General features: G+C 39.5%; 1 protein-coding gene across 5 annotated transcripts in view; it reads left to right on the top strand.

Annotated features, from left to right (window-relative positions):
* eya4 (EYA transcriptional coactivator and phosphatase 4) overlaps positions 1-21,499 on the top strand; it is a 48,934-nt gene that overhangs the window by 15,666 nt on the left and 11,769 nt on the right. For 3 of the 5 annotated variants that reach the window (XR_532460.2, XM_008397953.2, XM_008397952.2), the window contains exons 3-11: positions 9,649-9,698; positions 12,967-13,088; positions 16,027-16,110; positions 16,771-16,848; positions 17,447-17,513; positions 17,599-17,741; positions 19,550-19,693; positions 19,807-19,889; positions 21,019-21,193. Coding sequence is in view for 4 of the 5 variants with exons in the window: in XM_008397953.2 (XP_008396175.1) it covers positions 9,649-9,698; positions 12,967-13,088; positions 16,027-16,110; positions 16,771-16,848; positions 17,447-17,513; positions 17,599-17,741; positions 19,550-19,693; positions 19,807-19,889; positions 21,019-21,193 (946 nt within the window). In the remaining variant the exon portion in view is untranslated. Of the gene's footprint in view, positions 1-5,549; positions 5,902-9,648; positions 9,699-12,966; positions 13,089-16,026; positions 16,111-16,770; positions 16,849-17,446; positions 17,514-17,598; positions 17,742-19,549; positions 19,694-19,806; positions 19,890-21,018; positions 21,194-21,499 lie in introns of those variants that run through there. The other 2 variants (XM_008397955.2, XM_008397954.2) reach the window with 2 other exon arrangements.

Below are 21,499 nucleotides of genomic sequence, written 5' to 3'. Positions count from 1 at the left end.
TATATGAACAAATTGAAGAAACACTCAAGATTTAATTTGCAATATAGGGGGGAATGGCTTAAGCTATTCACCTTTAGGGAACCCTTTTATCATGCAGAAAAAGCTTGCTAACCTTGATTAAAACCCTTATTTCAGTCATTTCTGCATCACTTATAGATTGACATATTAAAGAAATTACTAAAAGACAAACACGATAAATAGTAGGCATGACCAAGTGCTTTATCTTCTTACCTCAATATCTGGAACAACATTCTGTAACATCCCACCTAAAGTAGATATTTGTACCTTAGGGGGGAAAATATAATTTGTTTTATTAATTAATTTATTATTTATTTATTTTTAAATAAATAAATACATTTTATTTATTTATTTTTCTCAAAACTGCATCAGAAAACTGATGCAGTTTTCTGATGCATCAGTTTTCTGATGCAGAAAACGGTTCAGTTTTCTGCATCAGAAGTAGGACTGCCACCACCACAAACTCACTGGTCCTTTTGTTAAAGTTGCAAAACTGGAATCAGCAGGTCAAGTTGAAAATCTGTATGAACTGTTGAAACATTGATGTGTCATTTTTCAAAGCTTTGTCCATTATTTAAGGTTCTATCATGTAATATCTGTTTGATAAATTGCATAAAGTGACTTTAGCTTTGGATATCTCTTTTCAAGTTTGACTAAAATAGCGTCAAAGCTGGTAGTTTCAATAATTAAATTATTAATTCTAGGCTAGATATGAATGAATTTGACATTCAGCCATCACACGAAGAACACAAAAACCCAGCGTAATTTTTTTATTTTTTTTCAACTTGGTCATAAGCTTTCAAAGTTTTATTTAAGGGACATAAAGTGAACATGGCTTATATCCTGTTTCGCTCAACATTTAGTTAAAAAATGGTGTAAATGTACATAAGCAAAGAGGGGCACCACTTGCCAGAAAGGAACAGAAACAGAGCAACTTATACCTATTTCACCTGAACCCCCCCCCCTCTCCTCCCCCTCTTCTCCACAGACTCACCTTGTTCTTCCCTTTCACTCCCTGACTTCTTTTTTTTTCTTTTATAGCTTCCTACTACACCTGAAAAGAGAGCATTTTTGGAGGTATAAAGAGACGGATAGATTTACACCTCCCAGGGTGGAGGAACTGGAGGCAGGGTGTAGGAGGAATGGAGGTGGGGGGAGGGGTTCAAGGGAGGAGGCTCGGCACAATGTATTTTACATGAAAGGAAGGGGATAAAGTTACCACGCTGATAACCACTCATACAAATGGGGACAGCAGAAAGCTTTGAGCAGGGGACAGGCAGATGAGTGAGTGTGTGTGTGTGTGTGCGTGTGTGCATGTGTGCGTGTGCATGTGTGTGTGGCCTTGTATTTGATACATTGCCAGGACTATTTTCCTAACACATACTGCTTTGTGGGGACCGACTTTGCCATATGGGTTCCCAAAGCCTGGGCCCCATTTAAAAAGAGCTGGGTTTTGGGGGGTTATGAGTTGGGTTTAGGACTAAGGTGTGTTTGATTTTAGGTTATGTTTAGAGTTAGGGGGGTACCTTTAATGATTAGGTTTTAAGGTAAGGATTAACTAAACAAATGAATGAAAAATAAATATAAGACAGTGGGAAGTCCTTGCAATAATTGGAAGATACACTGTGTATGTGTGGGATACACACATACACGCAATAAATAACTCATACGTCCAATTGCAGAAATTATAGACTTTACAAATAAAACCTGGCAAGTTAATTTTGGTATGACTGGATTTCATCATCTTCAAATATTTCCATCCCAGCATCCTTTTCTTTTTGTCATTAAAATTAATGTTATAGTGTTGCAGTTATCCCGATGTCTTAACATCAACAGGTATCCTGTCCTGACCGGAGGTTCTGTAGCTGTCGTAATAAGCAGCTCTAACTAAGTGTTATCTAACTAAAGAAAACTATTATGTTTTTTTGAGAACACTTCCACCAAAATGCTAATACTTTTATTTTATGATTTGCTTGTTGTGTCTCTGGTTATCACTAAGCTCATGTCATTTTCACCCTGAAAGGCTAGGCTAATGCTAGCATGTTTTCTCTCTTTTTTGATATGTTTTACAAGATGTAAATATGAATATATGTTGTGATTTAACAAAATTACCACATGGCTCACTAGAGGTGCAATGGACACATTCACAGATGGTACATTGATAGGCATGGGGAGTTGAGTTCAGTTGAAGGGAATACCAATCATTTGAAAATATCCTACATGTGACCCCGACGCAACTGCATTAAGGCATTCCTAGTAGTAGGATTTTGTATCTTTGTATCACGCTTGACAAGTCAAAGTGTGCAAACCAAATCAAATATTAGATTGTGAGAAAAAGAAGCCCAATACGATCAATGTATCTGGAGTAAGCAGAGTCACGCCCTGTCGTTAACTACAAAGCATCCAAACGATTTTGAAACAGAAGGAAACCAGTTCTAAAACAAAATCCATGGCTTTACAGCTTTTCTGTTTATTTAGTATTCGTATGAGACTGTTGTATCTGAGCGAATTGGAAAATATATTTAGGGTTATGTAGGACCGCTGTTGTTCCACTCGAAAGACAAAGTCAAAGCCAGGACACCTCACTCTTGTCAAATGTTTTTACAGCACTTCTAAAATCAACAGAAAGCAAAGCTGATTTATGGTATTTAGCTGCAGCAGAACACTGCTCTTTGCAAATCTTCAGCTCAACGCTCTGATTATCTCATCTACTCCTCTCTGGAGTTTTGTTTAGTCTTTTTTCTTTCTTTTCGTCTCTGTTTTAATTTGGCCTGTATATTTCATCAGGCATGTTTGGGGACACCTCCTCTCCTCCCTTCTCCACTTGCTGTGAAAATATTTCACCAGGGATGTTTTTGGACGACCCCCCTCCCCTCCAAATGAGGTCTTGCCTGGCTAATAATAAAGTGCTTGAGTTGTCAAGCACTTCGGCAGCACCCTAATCTGTTCTGACAGCTAGTCCTCTACATACGTTCTCAAACGTCCAGTGCTCACACACACACACACACACACGCACACCCGCGCACACACACACACACACACACACACGCTCGAATATCCACCAATAACACACACTCTGCAGACTTTTGCTAAAATGTGTACACTCCTTCCACAAGCAGTCTATCAATCACAGGGCTTTTTTGAATGTTGGGGATAAATGTTGGTGACCAATCTATAGATGGCTGGTTCCCAGTTAAAGACAGTGGCTCCGTTCCAAGTTGGTCTTCAGGCTTGTGTACATTTCATACCCTTACCTTGTTCAAATATGGTAACACTAATGCTAGTGTGCTTGTTCTTAAAGTGTCAGTTGGCACATAATATCAATCAGTATCTGTTTATAAAATTAGTGAGACTTTTTTTTTTGCTATGTGCCATGCCGGTCCAGTTTGTCTCTTCTCACCAATGTCTTTGCAAAAAACTGAATTCAAAGACATGACAAAGGAAATTCCATTGTCAGATTTCTGTAACTTTGAAAGCTCATTATCTTGATTCAACCAGCTCACACCTCATTTATCATCTTTTTCATTTGTTAGTATTTTTTTTTTATTTCTTCCAAAGCAGACAGGGTCACATAACACCTGCAAATAAATCACAGAACATGAAAGCTACCACTGATTGATCACCTTACAATTAAACCAGGACATAAATATGCAAAGGTCTAACATGAAACGCCACAATAAAATAGAACAGTGCATTTCTATAGTCAGTTTATGGTCTCTTTCCACTGGTAATATTTAAAAATATATTGTATACTGTAACTTCTTGGATGTTCCTAAATATTGTTGTTTGTTGTAGAACATCGCTTTGTATTTGTTTATTCATTTACTTAATTATTCATTTGTTTATTTTATTTTTCGAAAATTAAAGCATTAAAATATTTCAATGAGAACAACTGTTTTAGGTACAGCGCCATCATGAAACACGATTTACGTGAGCAAAGGCGACAGTAGACAATGAAACAGATGCTATAAAATGGCATAATTGACATTCCAGTTTGTAAAATGATATCACATTAATAATATGCTCAAAAAATTTGAATAAATTCAAAAAAATTAGAAAATGTGACTGATCGTCAGCAGCTGTTTAAGTTTGAATAGAGACATTTAAATGTACTCCAGATTCATAAAGTTCTGTGAATTTGCCCTTTGTCTGGTGCTACTGGGGAAGTGTGAAAGGTCTCACCTTTTTATAACAGGCTCATATTAATAACTTCCTTCCTTCACTAGACTGTACATGTTGAGAGCCGCTGGATTCACAAAACTGCTGACTTTAACAAGAAATATAATGACGATTTATTATGGCAATATCTTATGTCTTGAGATCTCAGTTCACTCCCACTGCACACCCACGATAAACTACAACATGATCACAACCAAAGGAAAGATCTTCCTCGTACTGAAAATACAACATCTTCATGTTATCAATGTCATCCTGCACCAAAGCTAATAATAGAAAGAAGTCTTTATAAATGAAAAATAGCATTTTATGACAGAAGGTGACTTTTAGCTTTTATATTAAAAAAAAAAAAACAGTGCAGATGCATTTGAATGTGTTTGTCTTAAATTAGATTTTTTTTCCACACTTCTATGTACTTTTACCATTTGCTGATTTTTTTTTTATTGTGTTTTGCTCTTTCATCAATATTGACAGTTGTCAACTTATTCAGTTATTTGGAATAAACTTTAAAGTTGAGTCGCATAAATTGAAATACAGTAGAAATTATAATCCAAACACACCCCTATTTTTTTTTTGTGTGAAAGGAGTCAATTAATGATTTACCTTATAACTAAGAAGAAGATATTTATCTATCTTTTTTTTTCTTCCAGAATTCATTTATGTTGGAGTAGTGGTACTGAGAAAAGGAGAATAAACACCCCATCTGTGTGGTTCAAGAATGTGTGTAAAAGTGTAATTCTTGTCTTTGGCTCAGCAACCAGCCTTTAAAACTGATGGACAAAGTGAAAGAGTGCCATCTTCAGACCAATGCGGCTTGGAGGCTTGATGGGTGCGAGTGTTTGCTCCCATCCGTTCCTCCCTGCTGGACTCTTTTTAACACCGGCCGCACGAAATGTTGGTCCCAGTTAACACGGGTTGAAAAGTGTGTTCAGGTGTACATGTGAGACCCTGCGTGGTGTGGGTGTCTAAGTATGTGTGTAGGGGACGGAGGGGAGGAGGGATGGTCAATTGAGAGGTGCGAAGTTTATGATCTTGCTTGTACTTTCTGCTGCACTCACGGAGATCCTCACACATTGTTCCCGTTTATAAAATGCTTCACTGTGTTGTTTTTTTTGTGGGGGGGCATGGGGGGGGTTTGTACACAACTAGATTTTTATGTCAGCCCTTCAGTCGAGATCAGACTGGGAGAACAAAACAATTAACATTTCAAATGTTTTTAGGCTCTAAATGCAAGCCTGGGTGAGTCTGTAATGAGTGACAGCAGAGAAAAAAGAGGAGGAGGAGGAGGAGAAGCGAAAAAAGAGGGGGTGGAGGCAGAGGAGGAGGGGAACAAGACGAGCGAAATGTTCCCCATTACTGGAGTCGGGGAAGACAGCAGCTGTGCATGGATTGACCTCAGCGGCAGCGGCGGCAGCAGAGAGGACGTAGTTAATACGCAGTGTTCCCTTTTTCTGGTCCCACAGAGTGACAAAGAAAAGTCCAAAAGAATAAAACAAAAAGGGGGAAACATTTTAGACGTATGCGACTCCTGGAGTACAAAGTGTGAAGCAGGTAGACGGAGAAGAGAGGCATTTAGGGAGCGAGTGTGAGTCTCTGCTTGCGGGTGAGAGGGCAGTCTGCGTCTTGAGGGGGGAGCTGCCCGATCGTAGCGCTCCGTAATGCAATGTGGAAGAACGGGACTGCTGACTGACCTGATTGCACTCTGAGGTAAGAACGGATCTCCAAGCCCGAGAGGAGATTTATTTGAAATTCAAAGAAAACAAAAGCTGCTGTGATACTTTCCTGTTTTTAAGGCTTACCTAATGAATCTGTAAAATATCTGGTTGATCAAAAGTTCTAAATTTACTGAAATATAAGCTATTTCTGGAGGGGCGGGAAAAGGGGAGAAACTCAAAGAGAAACTCAACAGCTGTGTTTTTTATGTACTTCGGTTGACTTACATTGAAATTAACAACAGACTGGAAATGGAAGCGTATGCATGTAGCTTTCATTCATATTTTTTTCAGTTCTTAAATTTTCAGACTTTATTTTAAAATTCAGTATGAGAGTCACATATAAAACCTCTATTTTTAAGATATAATTCCAGATGGATATTATCTGTTAATTTAATTTAATTCGTCTTCCCTGGAGAGGCGTGGGGGTTCAGACAAAACCTGATATGTGCATTTTTAATGCTGAACTTCAGCTTCTTGATGGAGTTAAGAAAAAAATAACTCCATCAACCATTTTAGATCTTCTCATCATTTCAGAAGATCTAAAATGATCTTCTGATTACATCTAACTCATTCTCTAGCCTAGTTCAATTGCAATAATAAAGCCTCTTAGTATTTGCTCAAATGGATCTTTATTGTGCTAATTACCTGTGCCAGATGAATTTATCCCTTAGGGAGTCCTTTCGCCGACCAGGTAGTGTTCCAGACCGGTCACCCGGTCAACCAGGTCAAAGGTCATCTTTTTTGGTGGCTCAGGTGACACAAATGGTTTATTCAGACATTGTGGCCACCTAAGAGCGAACTCAGGGGAGCTTTGTGTCTGATGCTAGAAGCAAAATTAGCTGAGCACTAGTTCTCGCAGAGCTGATGATGCTGGATTTATTACCACTTTTAATGTTAAATATTGCAGTTTTATTACCTCTTTACTTTGTCAACGGGATGGTCTGTTGAAATACCTCCTGTGAGCGTTTACGCACAGCAGAATCGTCTAATAAAGATAAAGATAACTTATTACGTCTATCATATTTGACTAACCCATAAAACAAATGCGATTTTTCTTTTATTTTCATGTGAAACAAGCATGTCCGAGAGTCAAAGATAAAAGACTCGTCACACTGAGCGAGGCGAGAGACTCGGACACTGAGGGAACGCGTGCGTCCTAAAAGCTTTCCGGGATCAAAGCCTGCGTGTGCTTGTGTTTTCGTAGATCATGTTGAGACAGAAACCAAGCCAAGCTTATGCACTGCTGCATGTGTATGCGTGTCTGTGTGTGTGTGTGTGTCAGGGGGGTCCTGCATGTGCGCTACATGTGGATTGCAGTTTCTCACGGCCATCCCAGTTGATGCCGTGACTGACAGCCTTGTTAAATTTCAGTAAAGCATGTAACGTAACATGAAAGTGTTGTGTGTGGGTGTGCGTGCCTGCGTGAGTGTGTGTGTGTGTGTAAAGCGATCCATATGAGAAGTCTGGCCGACCTTTGACCTCTGTCTTAAACAGCTAAGTGCTGCTTCTTATACTCTCTCAGCAGGATCCTCTAATCAGAACCATAGCAGCACAACGGCGTTCTCTCCACACACACATCAACACGCAAGATATGTCCTCGTTTTCAGAAAACCGGAGTTTAGCGTCTGCCTCGCACTTTTTCTGCGCACTTACCTATGATTGCGATAATTTGGAAACTACTTGGACGTATGCTGCCTGGTTGAATTTTCCTGCGACTGCGTTTTACCCTGTGTAGGACTGTGTGTTTGGCAGCCTGCGCGTGCCCCTACACCTTGACAGTGTGTTGACACAGTGATTATAGGGCAGCTGGTACACATTGGCCCTCGCTCCACCCTGCATTTACTCGTCTAATTAGTTCCTGCTCCAAATAAGAGAGAGGAATTTTAATAGAGAACCACTGGTCTGCTGTCTGTCTCGACATAGCCTCACACAAAGGCGTGCGTAAACCGAGCCTGTGTGCAGGGAGTGTATGCTGCGGTGGAGACTGAAGTACGGTTTTCCATGATCTTTTTTTTTTTTTTCCCCCCACGAACCCGTTCACACTGATTGACTTGACCACATGTCACAAGTACACCCTTCCAAAGTCAAGGCTGAGTTCAGTTTCTACACTGACATGTTTAACGGTGAGGAGCGACCTCTCCGCTGTGACCTAACATGACCTCGCTGGGACCTTTAAACTCTTCCAGGGGGTTGAGAGCAGCGATCGAGCGCAGGATGGAGATAGGGTCACAGGTGAACAAGGGAAAGTCAATATCTGTCAGTTAGACTGTAGTTAGCACTTTGAACATGGTGGCACCTTCTGCTACTGACAGCATGTTGTGATTTATTTGAAAATTTGGGGTGGCATGAAATGATCAGGATATGATTGGATTGATCAAAAATATTGCAGTGTTTGAATATCTACACGGAAATTTAAAGCAGTAATTGTGAAATATTGTCTTCAATTTTCAAATTACAAATTCTTACTGGGAAAATAATGTAACATTTATTAAGTTATTTTAATACAAAGTTGCAACCAGATTTGCACAACTATGGAAAAGACAGAACAATTTTTTTTCTGACTATCTAATCTTCAATAAGAGTAAACTTTTCTCACTTATAGTCAGATAAAGTAACGGAAATTATTTTAAATGCTAACTGCAAGAATAATGTCAGACGGGGTTTTTTTATGTTACACTTGTGTTACTCTCTTTAACGTCAGACACACGCTATGAGCTTAATTTACAACATTTCAGTTAAATGGAGGCAAGCATGTGGAATTAGGGCAGATTTTGTTTCATTAACTTTGTCAGGAGGAGTGGACCAGGATGAATGACCATTCAAAGACACGCAACATGTTTGACCTAAGTCATGCACTCTATCAAATCCTAAGAAAATATGTAAACGCCTACATTTTGAGAAAGTTCAAGAAAAAAACCCAATCCCATCCTTATTCTGTCTCCTGGCAAATAAAAATAATTTTGGTATTCCTGACTGATTTCGAACAGAGCAGGTTTATTTTGAATAACTATCGGACAGTGAAAATTATATATATAAATGCAGACGTATATAAACGTCTCAGTTTCAGCTGCATTTGCATTATTTGGTTTTGAGTTAAAGACAACAATTTTGACTTAAAAAAACAGCCTTTGTTATAGTTTTCGAGTAAACTTTTTCAGTTTCTGCTCCTTAAAAAGTAACACCAGTATAGTTACCTGATACTAGCTGATGGGTAACTCCCCTTCAGTCCTTTCTCTTCAAGCTCAAGTTCTTGTAAGCAACGGAAATGTGTACCAGCAACAGGTGGGGGAGGAGCAGCACTGCATGACTCTAAAGTACAATAAGCCATTTAGAGCAATATTATTCACTTTTTCAGTATCTCTAGCATGTCATGAGTCCATAACAAACTTCAGTTTTTTTTTTTTTTTTACTGTAAATTATTTTTGCACTTTTTTAATGTTACAAACCCAATCTAATTTAAAAAATAATAAAATGTGCTTTTTTTGATCATTTGCATAACAGATAGCTTCATCTCCTGGAAGTGTTGAGGAAATATTTTTTTCTTTTTCTTTTTTTTTTGAATCACATCGTTTTATAATCCTGGTACAATGTGTTTGACTCATTAACACCATTTTATGGGGCTTGTTTATGGGACACTTAACACTGGTTCTTTTGAGCCGCTTGTGCGTAATGCATCACATTTGTGTGTTTGAGGCTGTGTGTTTGCAAAGTAATTTACTGTCTTCTGGTCTCTCCGCAGGTGAAGAAATCACACAGTGAATCTCATGTTCCAGACCCTTCAGACGCCAGGTATGCTCATTTATATGTGTGCGCTGTTGACACCGTGTGTGTGTGTGTGTGTGTGTGTGTGTGTGTGTGTGTGTGTGTGTGTGTGTGTGTGTGTGTGTGTGTGTGTGTGTGTCCTGTTTCTCTGATCATGGTGCAGAGAGGTGAGGTTTCACTGCAGTCGCAAGCAGTGGTGAGGTCATCGGTACTTCCCAAAGGCTTCAGTTTCTGAAAACCACACACGCGCACACTCACATGCAAAAAAGAAAGATATACTGATTACCTCGAGCTGAAACGCAAATGACACATGCCATACATGCATTGAGAGCAATGGGAATGTATCCTTTTTCTGGTGTATCCTGCCAAAATGTTCGAGATCATGTAGTTTAAGGTTAAAATATAGAGTGCCTCGCAAGGGCACATGTATACCTTGACCTTTATTTTTACATCCCGTAACTTTATAACCAAAAAATGTATACAAACAAAAAGTAGCATGTAATTATGGAATAGAGGAAAATGGATGTATGGTTCTAATTTTTTAATGATAAAAATCAGAAAACAGTTGTCATAGTCCTGATCAAACAAACGAAAGTCAAATTATATTTTTTGAAAACTTTTGTAAAGCTTTTGTGGTGAGTATATTTTTGCACACTGTAAAATCCAGTTTATGTGGGATATAAGTTGCTCTGGCTAGATGAGACAGGAAATGTACTACTGTATTTTTCGGACTACAAGCCACTACTTTTTTTCCTACACTTTGAACCATGCGGCTTATAGCCCGGCGCGGCTTTTATGTGGATTTTTCTTCAACCACTAGGGGGCTCTTTAGGAGGAAGTGAATCAATGGAAGTCAAAATTAGAAATCAAAGAAGAAAGTTCCAATTTTCATTTAGCACAAGCACATGCTAGCAGCAGGCACGACAGAGAAATTTCTTCAAACACCTATGATGCAGCTTTTAAGTTGAGGACTGTCGATCTGGCAGTACAGGACAGAAATAGAGCAGCTGCAGGTAAGCTCGGCGTGAACGAAACCATGGTTCGGCTTTGGAGACGGAGGGCTGCGTCCTTAATAAATCCAGCAGATTTATTAAGGACGCAGCCCTCTGCTGCCCTCTACTGGGTCCTTGTGGAAATCCGAGAGCGGTGGAGATACCAGCAGCTTATTGCGGCTTATATATATAGGTTTCCAGGTTTTGTTTTTTTTTTTTTTTTTTTATTGTAGCTGCGGCTTATAGTATGGTGCGCTCTATAGTCCGGAAAATACGGTAATTGGCCTGAGGGCAGAATATTAATATTACGCATCATCCGCACAGTAAAACCTGGTGGTGGCAGCATCATACTCTGAGGATGCTGTTCTTCAGGGAGACAGGGGAAGCTGATGAGAGCTGATGAAAAGATAGATGGAAAAATATATAGACTAAATGTCGGGTTCTCCCTCCAGCAGTACAGTGACGGTATAGATGCAGCCAGAGCATATTCATCATGTAGTAATGGCCCTGTCATAGTCTAGATCTAAATCTAAACAAGAATCAATTGCAAAATGCGTCTCACAGATCCAATCTACATCTGTTTGGACTGAACTATTTTTAAAGAAGAGTGGGCATAAAGTTTAGCCTCTAGATGTCCAGAAAAAGCTAGAAATATTCCTCAGCTGCAAGCAATGACTCAAATTTTAGTTTTCACATATTTATCTTTAAAAAGAAAAAAAAAACATGCTTCCTTTTCCTTTAACATCACAGTTGGTCAGTAATATAAAATCACAATAGAATAAATGTAAATTTGTCATTGTAACATAACCAAAAGTTAGAGGTCTATAGATATTTTTACAAGGCACTGAAGTCTCTAACTCTACAGCTGATTGGAAATGGGACATTTTACCGACGTGAGGCTTTTTTTTTTTTTTGCTTCTAAAATAATACATTCGACCAAAACACTGGAATGAATATAATCCTTAGCTGCATCTCGCTGAATCTGCTGTATGTCTCTGACTCCAGCGAGCCATATATTTTACTAGAATTTTGCTCATTTTAGTCAAAGGCCAGACGTAATGTCAAAAACAGAAAAGAGTTTATGAAACACCAAATCCTGCCACTGCCTCTCGAGACGAGCAAAAACAGAGAGGGGGGAAAATGGGCAAGTAGGGGAGAGAGAATTATTTCCTGCTGTTGAAAGACAAAAGTAAGGATGGATGAAGCGTTTTGAACACACAGCGGAAAAGCAACTGTGAAACTCTGTGCACATAATATAAAAGGCATTATTTTAGTCCGAGTGTGCAGGTGAACGCTTAAATTCTTTGTTCTTTGCACATTTTACTTTTGGATATCTTCCCCAGGCAGCTATAAAATGTTTTATTATTTATCTTGACTTTGGTTTGCAGTCATGTGTAGAGATGTAGAGATATCTGCCGGGACGTTCGCTCTTTCCAGCGACAGCCCGCATTAGTTTGGTTCTTTTTTCCATCCCTGTATTTGTTTGGCCTTTGATGTACCGCACAAAAGGAAGAGTTTGAGAAAACCTCGAGGTCAGTGACTAAGGGCTCTTTATAAGAGGTACTGTCCACACACGCAAGGAGTTAACAAAGAACTATGTCCTCCCTCTTCCACCCCCCCAAAAAACTCCTCTCCTTCTGCTGCTCTGAGTCTTTAGTGATGACTAGCAATAAACTTGAGTTTTGAGTTGGTTTTTCTCACAATGTGCACGCATTAACAGTAGCAAAAAGTGATTTATTTCTTCAATATGTGTTTTGTTCCAACTTTAAAAAGTAATATAGATCTCGATAGACATTGAAGGGTCAGTAATATTTGAACTCCAGCTGTTATTTTATCTCTTCTGCCTCTGACTGCCCGCACACTCACTCTCACACTCGGTTTATCATCACCACCTTGTGCGTTGATCCGTCCCAGTCATGCGCGTAGAGCACATTGTAAAAGCTGAAGCATGGCAGGCTGTGGGTTTGTATTGCTGCCCGCAAGTGCACACACACACACACACACATTCGCTCACAAGCGCACGCATCCCAGTTCATAAAATAGCCAGCAGGCCCATAGTCAATGTCTAACGCCTCTGAACACATGCTCGGCTAAGCTGACCGATACTGAGCAGCATGAGGTTTACGACACTGTGGGAATACTGAATATGACTGAATGTGCTCACTGGGAGTCTTACATATTAAATCAAAGAGGTAGGTCTTCCAGCTGTGAGAGTGTTTTTTTTTGTTGTTTTTTTTTGTGTGTCATTCAAGAATTGCAGTTCATCTTATTGCTCCCTGCCCCTCCATCCTCGCCTCTGTTAGGTCTATGGAAATGCAGGACCTAGCCAGTCCTCATAACCGCGTGGGAGCCGGAGACTCGACAGGCTCCAAACTGGACAAGAGCAACCTTGGCAGTCCCTCCATCACCACTAATGGAACAGGAGGTGAGCAGACAGAACACGTTTTACCAGCTGTGACTGAGCTGGAGAGGTCACTTTAAGTCGTTTCATAGTCTCTTTGTCACATTATGACCCCACATTCTGGCAGTAAGCCGGTAACACAAAGTAAAGCTAAATTGTGGAGACAAAGATTATTATTGTTTGGTTTTTTTGCATCTAATATAAAGTTTAATTTTTAAGTCTAAAAGATTTTCTTCTACAATTGCCCTGTCTTTATTTCTATCCAACTCCCCCAGCCCTGCTGAAGAAAAACCTCCTCGCAGCATAATACTACCTCCACCGTGTTTCAAAATGGGGCATTGTCTGTTTATCTGTTTATAGCGAAGCGTGGTTTACTTTTCTACCCTACATAGCATTTTGCTTGTAGGCCAAACAGCTCAATTTAGTCTCATCTGACCAAAAGTATATTGTTCCCCATTTTTGTTGTGTTCAGTACAATGCTTGTGGCAAACTACAAAAGAGGTCTTTTTTTTTTTTACTTCATGGCTTCAACTTAGCAAGCTGTTAAAAAACTCAAGTGGTACAAATACATTAAGAAGGGATTGTTATTTCAATGAAAAATTCACTAAATGGAAAGGGAAAAAAAAGGTGTGTCAACTCTGACAAAAATGTTTACGCATTGCACTGGAAAACACAGATACACATATTGGGCAGTTCAGTTCCTTTGCTCCATTCTTAGCCAGGAAAAGATTGATATAAACATCATGTCTCAATGATTAAACTGCTTGGCAGAAAAATTCAAAGATGGAGACAAGATTTAATTGTCTAAAAGCATATCTAAAACCTAGACAAGGGAAAGTATTTTTTCAATTTCTAAATACTGAATATTATATAATATGTAAATGCGTAAACCTAAAATTCTTCCAACTGACTAGAGCATTATAGTACATTTTATTTTTTGTAGAAAAAGGGTGTCTTACTTTCTACATCCACCTGAATGATCAATGAGATAATAAAAGAAATGTAGCAGTAAACTTTTAGCAAGAATGTGATTTTTTTTTTCTGGTTGCCAAAACTGCCTTAATTTTTCTCCTGGATAAATCCTATTTTTGTGCAATATGAAGTTAAACACCAAGTTACAATAAACACTTCGGCATTCACTGCCTAAAACCTTAAGCTTACTTTATTTTCAGAAGTACAAACCCTGTGAACAGCTACAGACCATCTGATAGAAAGCACACGTGCAAGGCACACACTGAAACGTGGTTCAAACAAAAGCATTTGAATTCAACGTCATGAAACCTGTTGTAAAAAAAATAAATAAAAATGTGCTCAAGATTTTCAACATGCACAGATTAATACAGGATGAGGACATTTATGGAGACGAACATTAGACATGCACATGCAAAAGTCTGAGTGCACACCCACGCACACACTGGCATTAGTGCTTTAGTAAATCACCACAGAATGTGTGTAAACACACAGTAAAGCTCTTCTGCTTTCCTCGGCTAACCACTTGGCAAACTCCATCTGTGTGTGTGTTGAGTTTAAGTGCAAGCCCAAAATCCTACTGGAAACTATTTCCTCTACAAGAGCATTAAAGCATCACTGCTGTCTTAGATGTCAACGCTAGCTTGCACTTTTCTCTTCTCTTTTCTTTCTCCACCAGCCTTTTCTATTCCCTCTCTCTTCCACAATTGATCTTTTTCTGCATCCCTTTACGTCACCCTTTACTACCCTATTCTCTCAGTGGGCTTCAAAGGAGTCTGACGATGTAATAACACAGGATTTAAAGGTTTTATTGAAGACGATTCTTTGATCTAACCGCAGTTTGATAGCAGACGATAATAGGAAAAGCTCCATCTCACAGTTTGCTCGTCTCCACTTGCTAACGGAGACATTAATAGCATCGGCCCCGGGCAGACTAACGCCAAATTCAGACACCATCGAGTCATTTGTGATGAGCTCACAGTTAATAGTTAAAACAGACAGAGTCAGGACTACACACAGACAGCCAAAACAAACTACATAACCAGCATTCCCCTCACCTGACATCAGCCAACACTCAGGCCCACGGGCCATCTCCACAGCAACTCATTTGTCTTCATTACAGCTGGTCCACTGGGCTCTATTGCTCCCTGAGGGGATTAATGAAGCCGACCGGAATTAAATGGAGTTCTCATATGGTCGCTGATGAGTTTTAATCATGTTCAAAGAAGTGACCAAGGACCGTATGCAATATATAAAGAGGGTCAAGAGGCAGGCTGTTTTAAATTGGCGATCACGTCCCGCAGTTGGTTTCTTTGTTGCTTGGAGGAAATCGTTTACACACATATGCACATGGATGAAAGCAGAGAAAGATTCATCGAACAGCCTTTGCTCTCAGTTCACATTGAAATTCTGTTTTTGAAACGGGTAAAAAAAAAAAGAAGTGAACTATACAATTTGCAACAACACATTAAACCACTGAAACGGTTCCATATTTAATTTATCAGGTTTACTTCTAGGCGAATCTATTAAAGTTTCTTTTGAGTTGACACTTTTACAGTGGTGAAATAAATAGTCTTTTGCCTCCTCGTAGGTTCCTTCTGTTTTTGCTTAATTGCCACACTTAAATAATTTTACCTTTAATATTAGGGTAAACATGAGTAAACACAAAGAATGTTTGCCACTGAGTCTTTTGCGTTGCCACTGAGAATTGTCTTCTTTGCCAAAATTGTGCTTCTTATTGTACGTTTTTGTCGACCTTTGCTTGCGTTTCTCAAAGTTAGCCTTTGGTTTCATAAGGTTGAATCCAAAATTGAAATAGTGAAGCCAAAAAAAAAAACAAAAAAACAAAGTATTCCAAATTTTTCCTCATGTACTTTAAACCAATGTTTCATAATAATCTGTGTGATGCAGTTATTAATAATCAACCATGGATCATGCACCTGGTTTTAGTTGCATCACATCCTCTCCATCTTCCCGCCTTGCACTCCCGCAGGTGAAAGCATGACCGTTCTAAACACGGCTGATTGGCTGCTGGGCTGCAGCAGCCCGCCCCCTGCCTCGGGTTCCAAGGACTATGGTACAGAGGAGCATGTGTGTGAAACTCATAGAGCATTACATTAACAGCAAGGAGGGTCAGTCTGTGTAGTAGAGAATGATTTTTCTGCCAGGGCCTGGCCTGATTGGCTTTTGTTTGCTGTGCTGTATTGTTTGTGTTTGACATGCCAACACTGAATTTATGACAGCGTGTGTGGTCTTCAAATGTAGTTATTGCAGAGGTTCCCACTGGTCAGAGGATCGGCTTTCATGGATTTGCAGGGGAAGTCGGTAGATGTGAAGGGAAATTTGCCAGGTGGTTTTCTGTACATAACTGTGTTTTAAACGTAATTATCGAATTTCATGGTATTTATCATTTTCAGGAACTTAAATGAAAAACAGGAAGGCGGGTACATTAAGGTGCTCAGTTAGGTTGTAGCTATTTAAACTCGATACCCTCAACGGCAAACTTTGATTAGTTAAAAAAAAAAAAAAAAAAGAAAAAAAAAAAAAGGGGAACCCCTGCACACAGCTTTCTGTTGACACACTGGAATTGCAGAATTGCATGGTGATGTATTTGTTTATTTGCTTTTTACCCTGCATGATTTTTGGGGGTTTTTTTTGTTGTTGTTTTTTTTGTTTGATTTATGAAACATCGTAAGCTTAAAAGCTATAACTCTATTTCTTGTCCTATTCTTTTAAGTGAAAACAGAGCCTTTGAATAGCAGCGATACAGTCACCACGACAGGCGACACGGCACTGGACACATACGCCGGCTCAGGTAAAGCACGTCAAGCATTTCAGCTCGACGCACACAAAACCGTTGTCTCCCGTAGATATCGTCATCATCCGTTTTAGCTCGGTGGCAGCCCTGCTGAAAGCTTTAATCCGCTGAACTGCTGTCTGGCCTTGGATTGCATCATGAAAGAAGGCTGGCACGAGGATGAGAGACATTTTCACATTTGTCTTTTCTTTTTTTTTTTTTTTTTTTTTTTAGAATCACAAACAGCCCTGTGGTTCTTTTACACTGCGAAACCCACACGCGGATACACAAAGCATTTGCGAGAGCGCTTAAAAGTAGCAGGGTGTTTGTCAGTACTGCGCTCTGACATCTCAATGACCACAAAAAGACATTGTGTTTCACTGTGAGGCCCTCTGCAAGGGTTTTTTTTTTTTTTTTGTGGACTCTCTCTCTCTGCAGTGGAGAACTTGGCTTTTCTCCATTCAAAATGCTTCAGATTGTGTGTTTACTGGAATAGCATTTCAGCTCCAATAAGCCAGAGCCCTTGAGTTATGCTGGTCGTGAAGGATTTTTATTATAAGCAAAGCTAAACACCGGTTTCAAACTTTCTTGTTTGGGATTATTTTACTGCTTTCAGTAATCACCAGCAGTGGATACAGCCCTCGTTCGGCCCATCAGTACTCTCCTTCGCCCTACCCGTCAAAGTAAGTTTGCTTGCTTTTTCTTTTTCTTTCAAACACATCTTCGATGAGGTAGAGTTGTCTATAAGCTCCCCTCTGTTTTCCCCAGGCCCTACCCTCACATCCTCTCCACACCACCGGCTCCTGCAATGCCAACATACGCTGGCCAGCACCAGTTCAGCAGCATGCAGCAGTCAACCGTTTATACAGCCTACTCGCAGACGGGACAGGCCTACGGACTCTCCTCTTATGGTATGAAAAGCAGGCACTAAAAAATTTTTACATTTGTGCAATGGGTAGTAGGCATCTTTCATCCAGAGATTAAGCAGCAACAGGTGAGGGAGGGTTATCTATCATGCTAGAATTAGGTCAGGCCTGGTGGCAGAATGTTGGAGTTGCTCTCTTACATTGGTTCTCATTTGTTCTTTTTTGTAGACTTTTGCTTGTAATTTCATTTTTTTCGGTTGAGGCATTTCATGTGTACACAGTTATTCCTTGTGGTTTTGGAAGCTGTGCAGCTAGGAGGTTTTTTTTTTTGTTCTTACTTCTTTACTTCTGGATAGTTGTTATGATGCATAACCGTGGCAACAAGGTATTGTTTTTCACAAGCGAAAGCATGTGATTAGCATCTCAAAAGCGTCTAGTAGAACCTGAACTATGACCTCAAATTTGCAGAGAGAGCAGAGAGAGAAGAGGGAAGTTCGAACCATCGTTACCATTGATCGCAATGGGCAAGAATCCCATCGCCGTCTCCAATGTCTCTCTAAACATACCACCAGACAGAGATATAAAAAGTTTCTGCAAAAGCAAATGAGATGGATTAGCATTGCTTACCATCAGCTAATGATGTCATCCAGAACATTTTCTGTGAAATATTGTTTCTGGTGCCCAGAAACTGACTTGTTAGTGTGTCATGACCGCCGTGAGGCCGATATACATCACCATCTCCTGCGACTCTTTGGAGATACTTGGATGACATGGGGTCAGGACAGAATTTAATTTCCCTTTGGGATCAATGAATTCTTTTTGAACTGAATTAAATTGAATCTCATTGTTTCTTCTTCTCCTAAAAGCAAGAGAGAACTCTGGTCTCTGACTTTGAATGCAAAGTTGCTCTAAAAGTTGCATTGAAAGTCCATTAAAAATGCCAACTTTGCATTAAATTATCATAATTTACAAAATCAYGCAAAGTTGGCATTTTTAATGGACGTTTAATGCAACTTTTAGAGCAACTTTGCATTAAAAGTGTCATTATTTACCGAATGACACTTTATGACAACTGTCATAAACATTCATAAAGACTTCTTTATGTTCATGACAGGTGTTATGTCATGTTTATGACATTGTCATGTCAGTCTTATACACACTCTGTTGTGGCCATTTATGCATTTTGCTAATTGTAATTTCTACTAATTTAGTTTTCCATTTTGGGAAGTTAGAATTTATTTAAGTTAGTTTAGATCCAAAATCTGTAGTTAATTTGTATATTTGAATTGATTAGATTATGTTGGTAATTGGTTAGACCCTCCCATTCATTTGAGTAATTAAAAACACTCCGGGTGCTTGGTGGAGGCATTGTTTGGCAAATGTTTGGTGTGTGGACGGGAGGTTTTTGTAAATGATTTTTTTGACCACTTTTTTGAAACGTCACATTAAGTTTACTTTTTGGCTAAGTTGTAGAACATTTTTGGTAATTATTTTGTCGCTAATTTTTTACAAGAAATAAAGAATATATTTTTTCAGATCAAATCAAGTCGGAAGTGCGTTCAAATCAAACCGCCTGTTAACACCCACGGCCTTTGTTGGAATTTTGGCTTTTGGAAAATAGAGGGCCGCGACACACCCCTTCAAATAAAGTGTTACCAATTTTGGTTCTAGTTAAAACTGTAGGACACTTTATACTGAAGCATCAAATCCCACCAGGCATTTTAACAGTTTTACTGATGCTAGCAGAGAGAAAAAAAAACCCAAAACTAAAGAGTTACTGTGAATCTCATTGCAAGAGAGATATTTATAAAAGTGATAACGGCATAACCAGTTTTTGTTTGTTCTCGTCACAGATCTGGGTGTGATGCTTCCTGGGATTAAGACGGAGAGCAGCCTCACTCAGAGTCAGTCTCCGCTCCAGACTGGCCTCAGCTACAGCCCCGGCTTCCCCACACCTCAGCCCGGACAGACTGCCTACTCACCCTATCAGATGACAGGTCAGTTCAGTGAAACATACATATTTCTCTTCTGGCGGGCTCTAGCAGTAAGATTACCTCTTCGCAAAGGTTTTCGGTTCCACTTTTTCTGTTCTTGTATTTTGTTTTCAAAGGTTCCAGTTTCACTCCTTCGTCAGGCCTCTACGCCACCAACAACTCTGTGTCCAACCCTGCCAACTACACTGCCACACAGCAGGTACCATGCAAGCACACACACAGTATTTATCAGTCTAGTACATCAGCATTCGCTTTCCCGCATGGTGCTCCATAACTGTACATAATTGTTTGACTGATTTGATGTCCGTCGTAAAGCTAAAGTATTTTACGTCGATTAAGTTGCGAGATATTTGAAAACCTAAGCGATTTGTTCTTTCGCGGCAGAATGAAGAAATAAAATCTTGCAGCGATTTTGCAACCTGGGGAAACATTTGAAAGAAGTAGAACATTAGCCTCAGTTAAAAAATGCTTTGTCCTGCAATATTTATTTATGTCCACGTGATAAATTGTATTCTGGCACAGAAATGCTAATAAGAGGGTTTTTAATGTATGTCTTTTGATAGATGTGGTTGTTAATAAAATAAGCCCGAAGTTTGGCCAATGCGGGTGGAGTGTGTGAGTGTGTGTGTGCTTGTGCCCTTGTATTTCTCAAGTTGTGAGGACAGTTTTGATTTAATGCCCACACTCGGGATACGGCACCAATTTGAGGACAAAAGCATTTTAGCATAAAAAAATTGACAAATTGTTTAATATAATCGATTTTAAGGCTTTGGTCAATCTGGTTAAAGTTTATGGTTAGGTGATCAATTTCAATGTGAGCTAGCAAAAATGTTCCCTTGCATATTGGAAACGCTTTACTGAATTTAAAAAAAAGAAAAGAAAAAAAGCACAAGACCAAAAGGAGGAACTGGAGTCTGGCAGAAAACAATTAAGTCTGTCCACATTGTAGAATATGAGAACAGACTTGCGTACAACTCTTTGTTTGACTACACACCATCTGTGCAAGAATGTTTATGTGCATTTATGTGGTATGCTGCAGTTTATAAAGACTTCCAGAGATGGATGTACTGACAGTTTTAGAGAGCTGAGTCATAAAAGTGCCCATCTCCACTTGGTCATTTAAACGGAGAAGCACAAGGCTTTGATTGTCTCTGGAATATAAAGTAAAGACTGGAGGGAATGAAGGATTAGAGAAATGAGATGGGAACACTAGTAAAATCCGCTCTCAGAAGGATGTCTGGGCCATTTCCTGGAAACCGAAGCATGTTGCTTCTTGTACTTCTTGTCTTTACTGTTTATGTGCTCACAATCAGCGTTATCATCTGCAGGATTATCACTCGTACACGACGTTTGGCCAAAACCAGTATGGGCAGTATTACCCCCCTTCCAGCTACGGGTCATACATGACCTCCAACAGCGTGGATGGCACCGGCTCCACGGCAGCCTACCAGCTGCAAGATCCCGCTCCTGCCATAACCGGACAGGCTGCTGAGATTCACCCAGGTTTGTAAGGTTCCCTAACACGTCTGAGAGTTTGACCAAAGTGCTTTAAAGTCTAGCTAAATCGAAATGTGAGAAACAAGGGAGGCAGTAAGACAAGATTTAGATGCGTTTTGTGTCTTCTTGTTTTGTGTATGAGTAACATTTAAATTGACATGATGTTCTGAAATTCTGAAGCGTGCAAAAAAAAGGGAATCAGACACTTCTTCACACCCTTGCAGATTTTTATGTCAATAAGGTTTCAAGTGGATTTTTGCAGCAAAATTTAATAATTAGATCAAAATATGTTTTGCAAAAAGTATATATATA

Source organism: Poecilia reticulata, linkage group LG21 (genome assembly GCF_000633615.1).
Source record: "Poecilia reticulata strain Guanapo linkage group LG21, Guppy_female_1.0+MT, whole genome shotgun sequence".
NCBI classification, from domain to species: Eukaryota; Metazoa; Chordata; class Actinopteri; order Cyprinodontiformes; family Poeciliidae; genus Poecilia; species Poecilia reticulata.
This window is presented reverse-complemented; position numbering and strand designations above follow the sequence as displayed.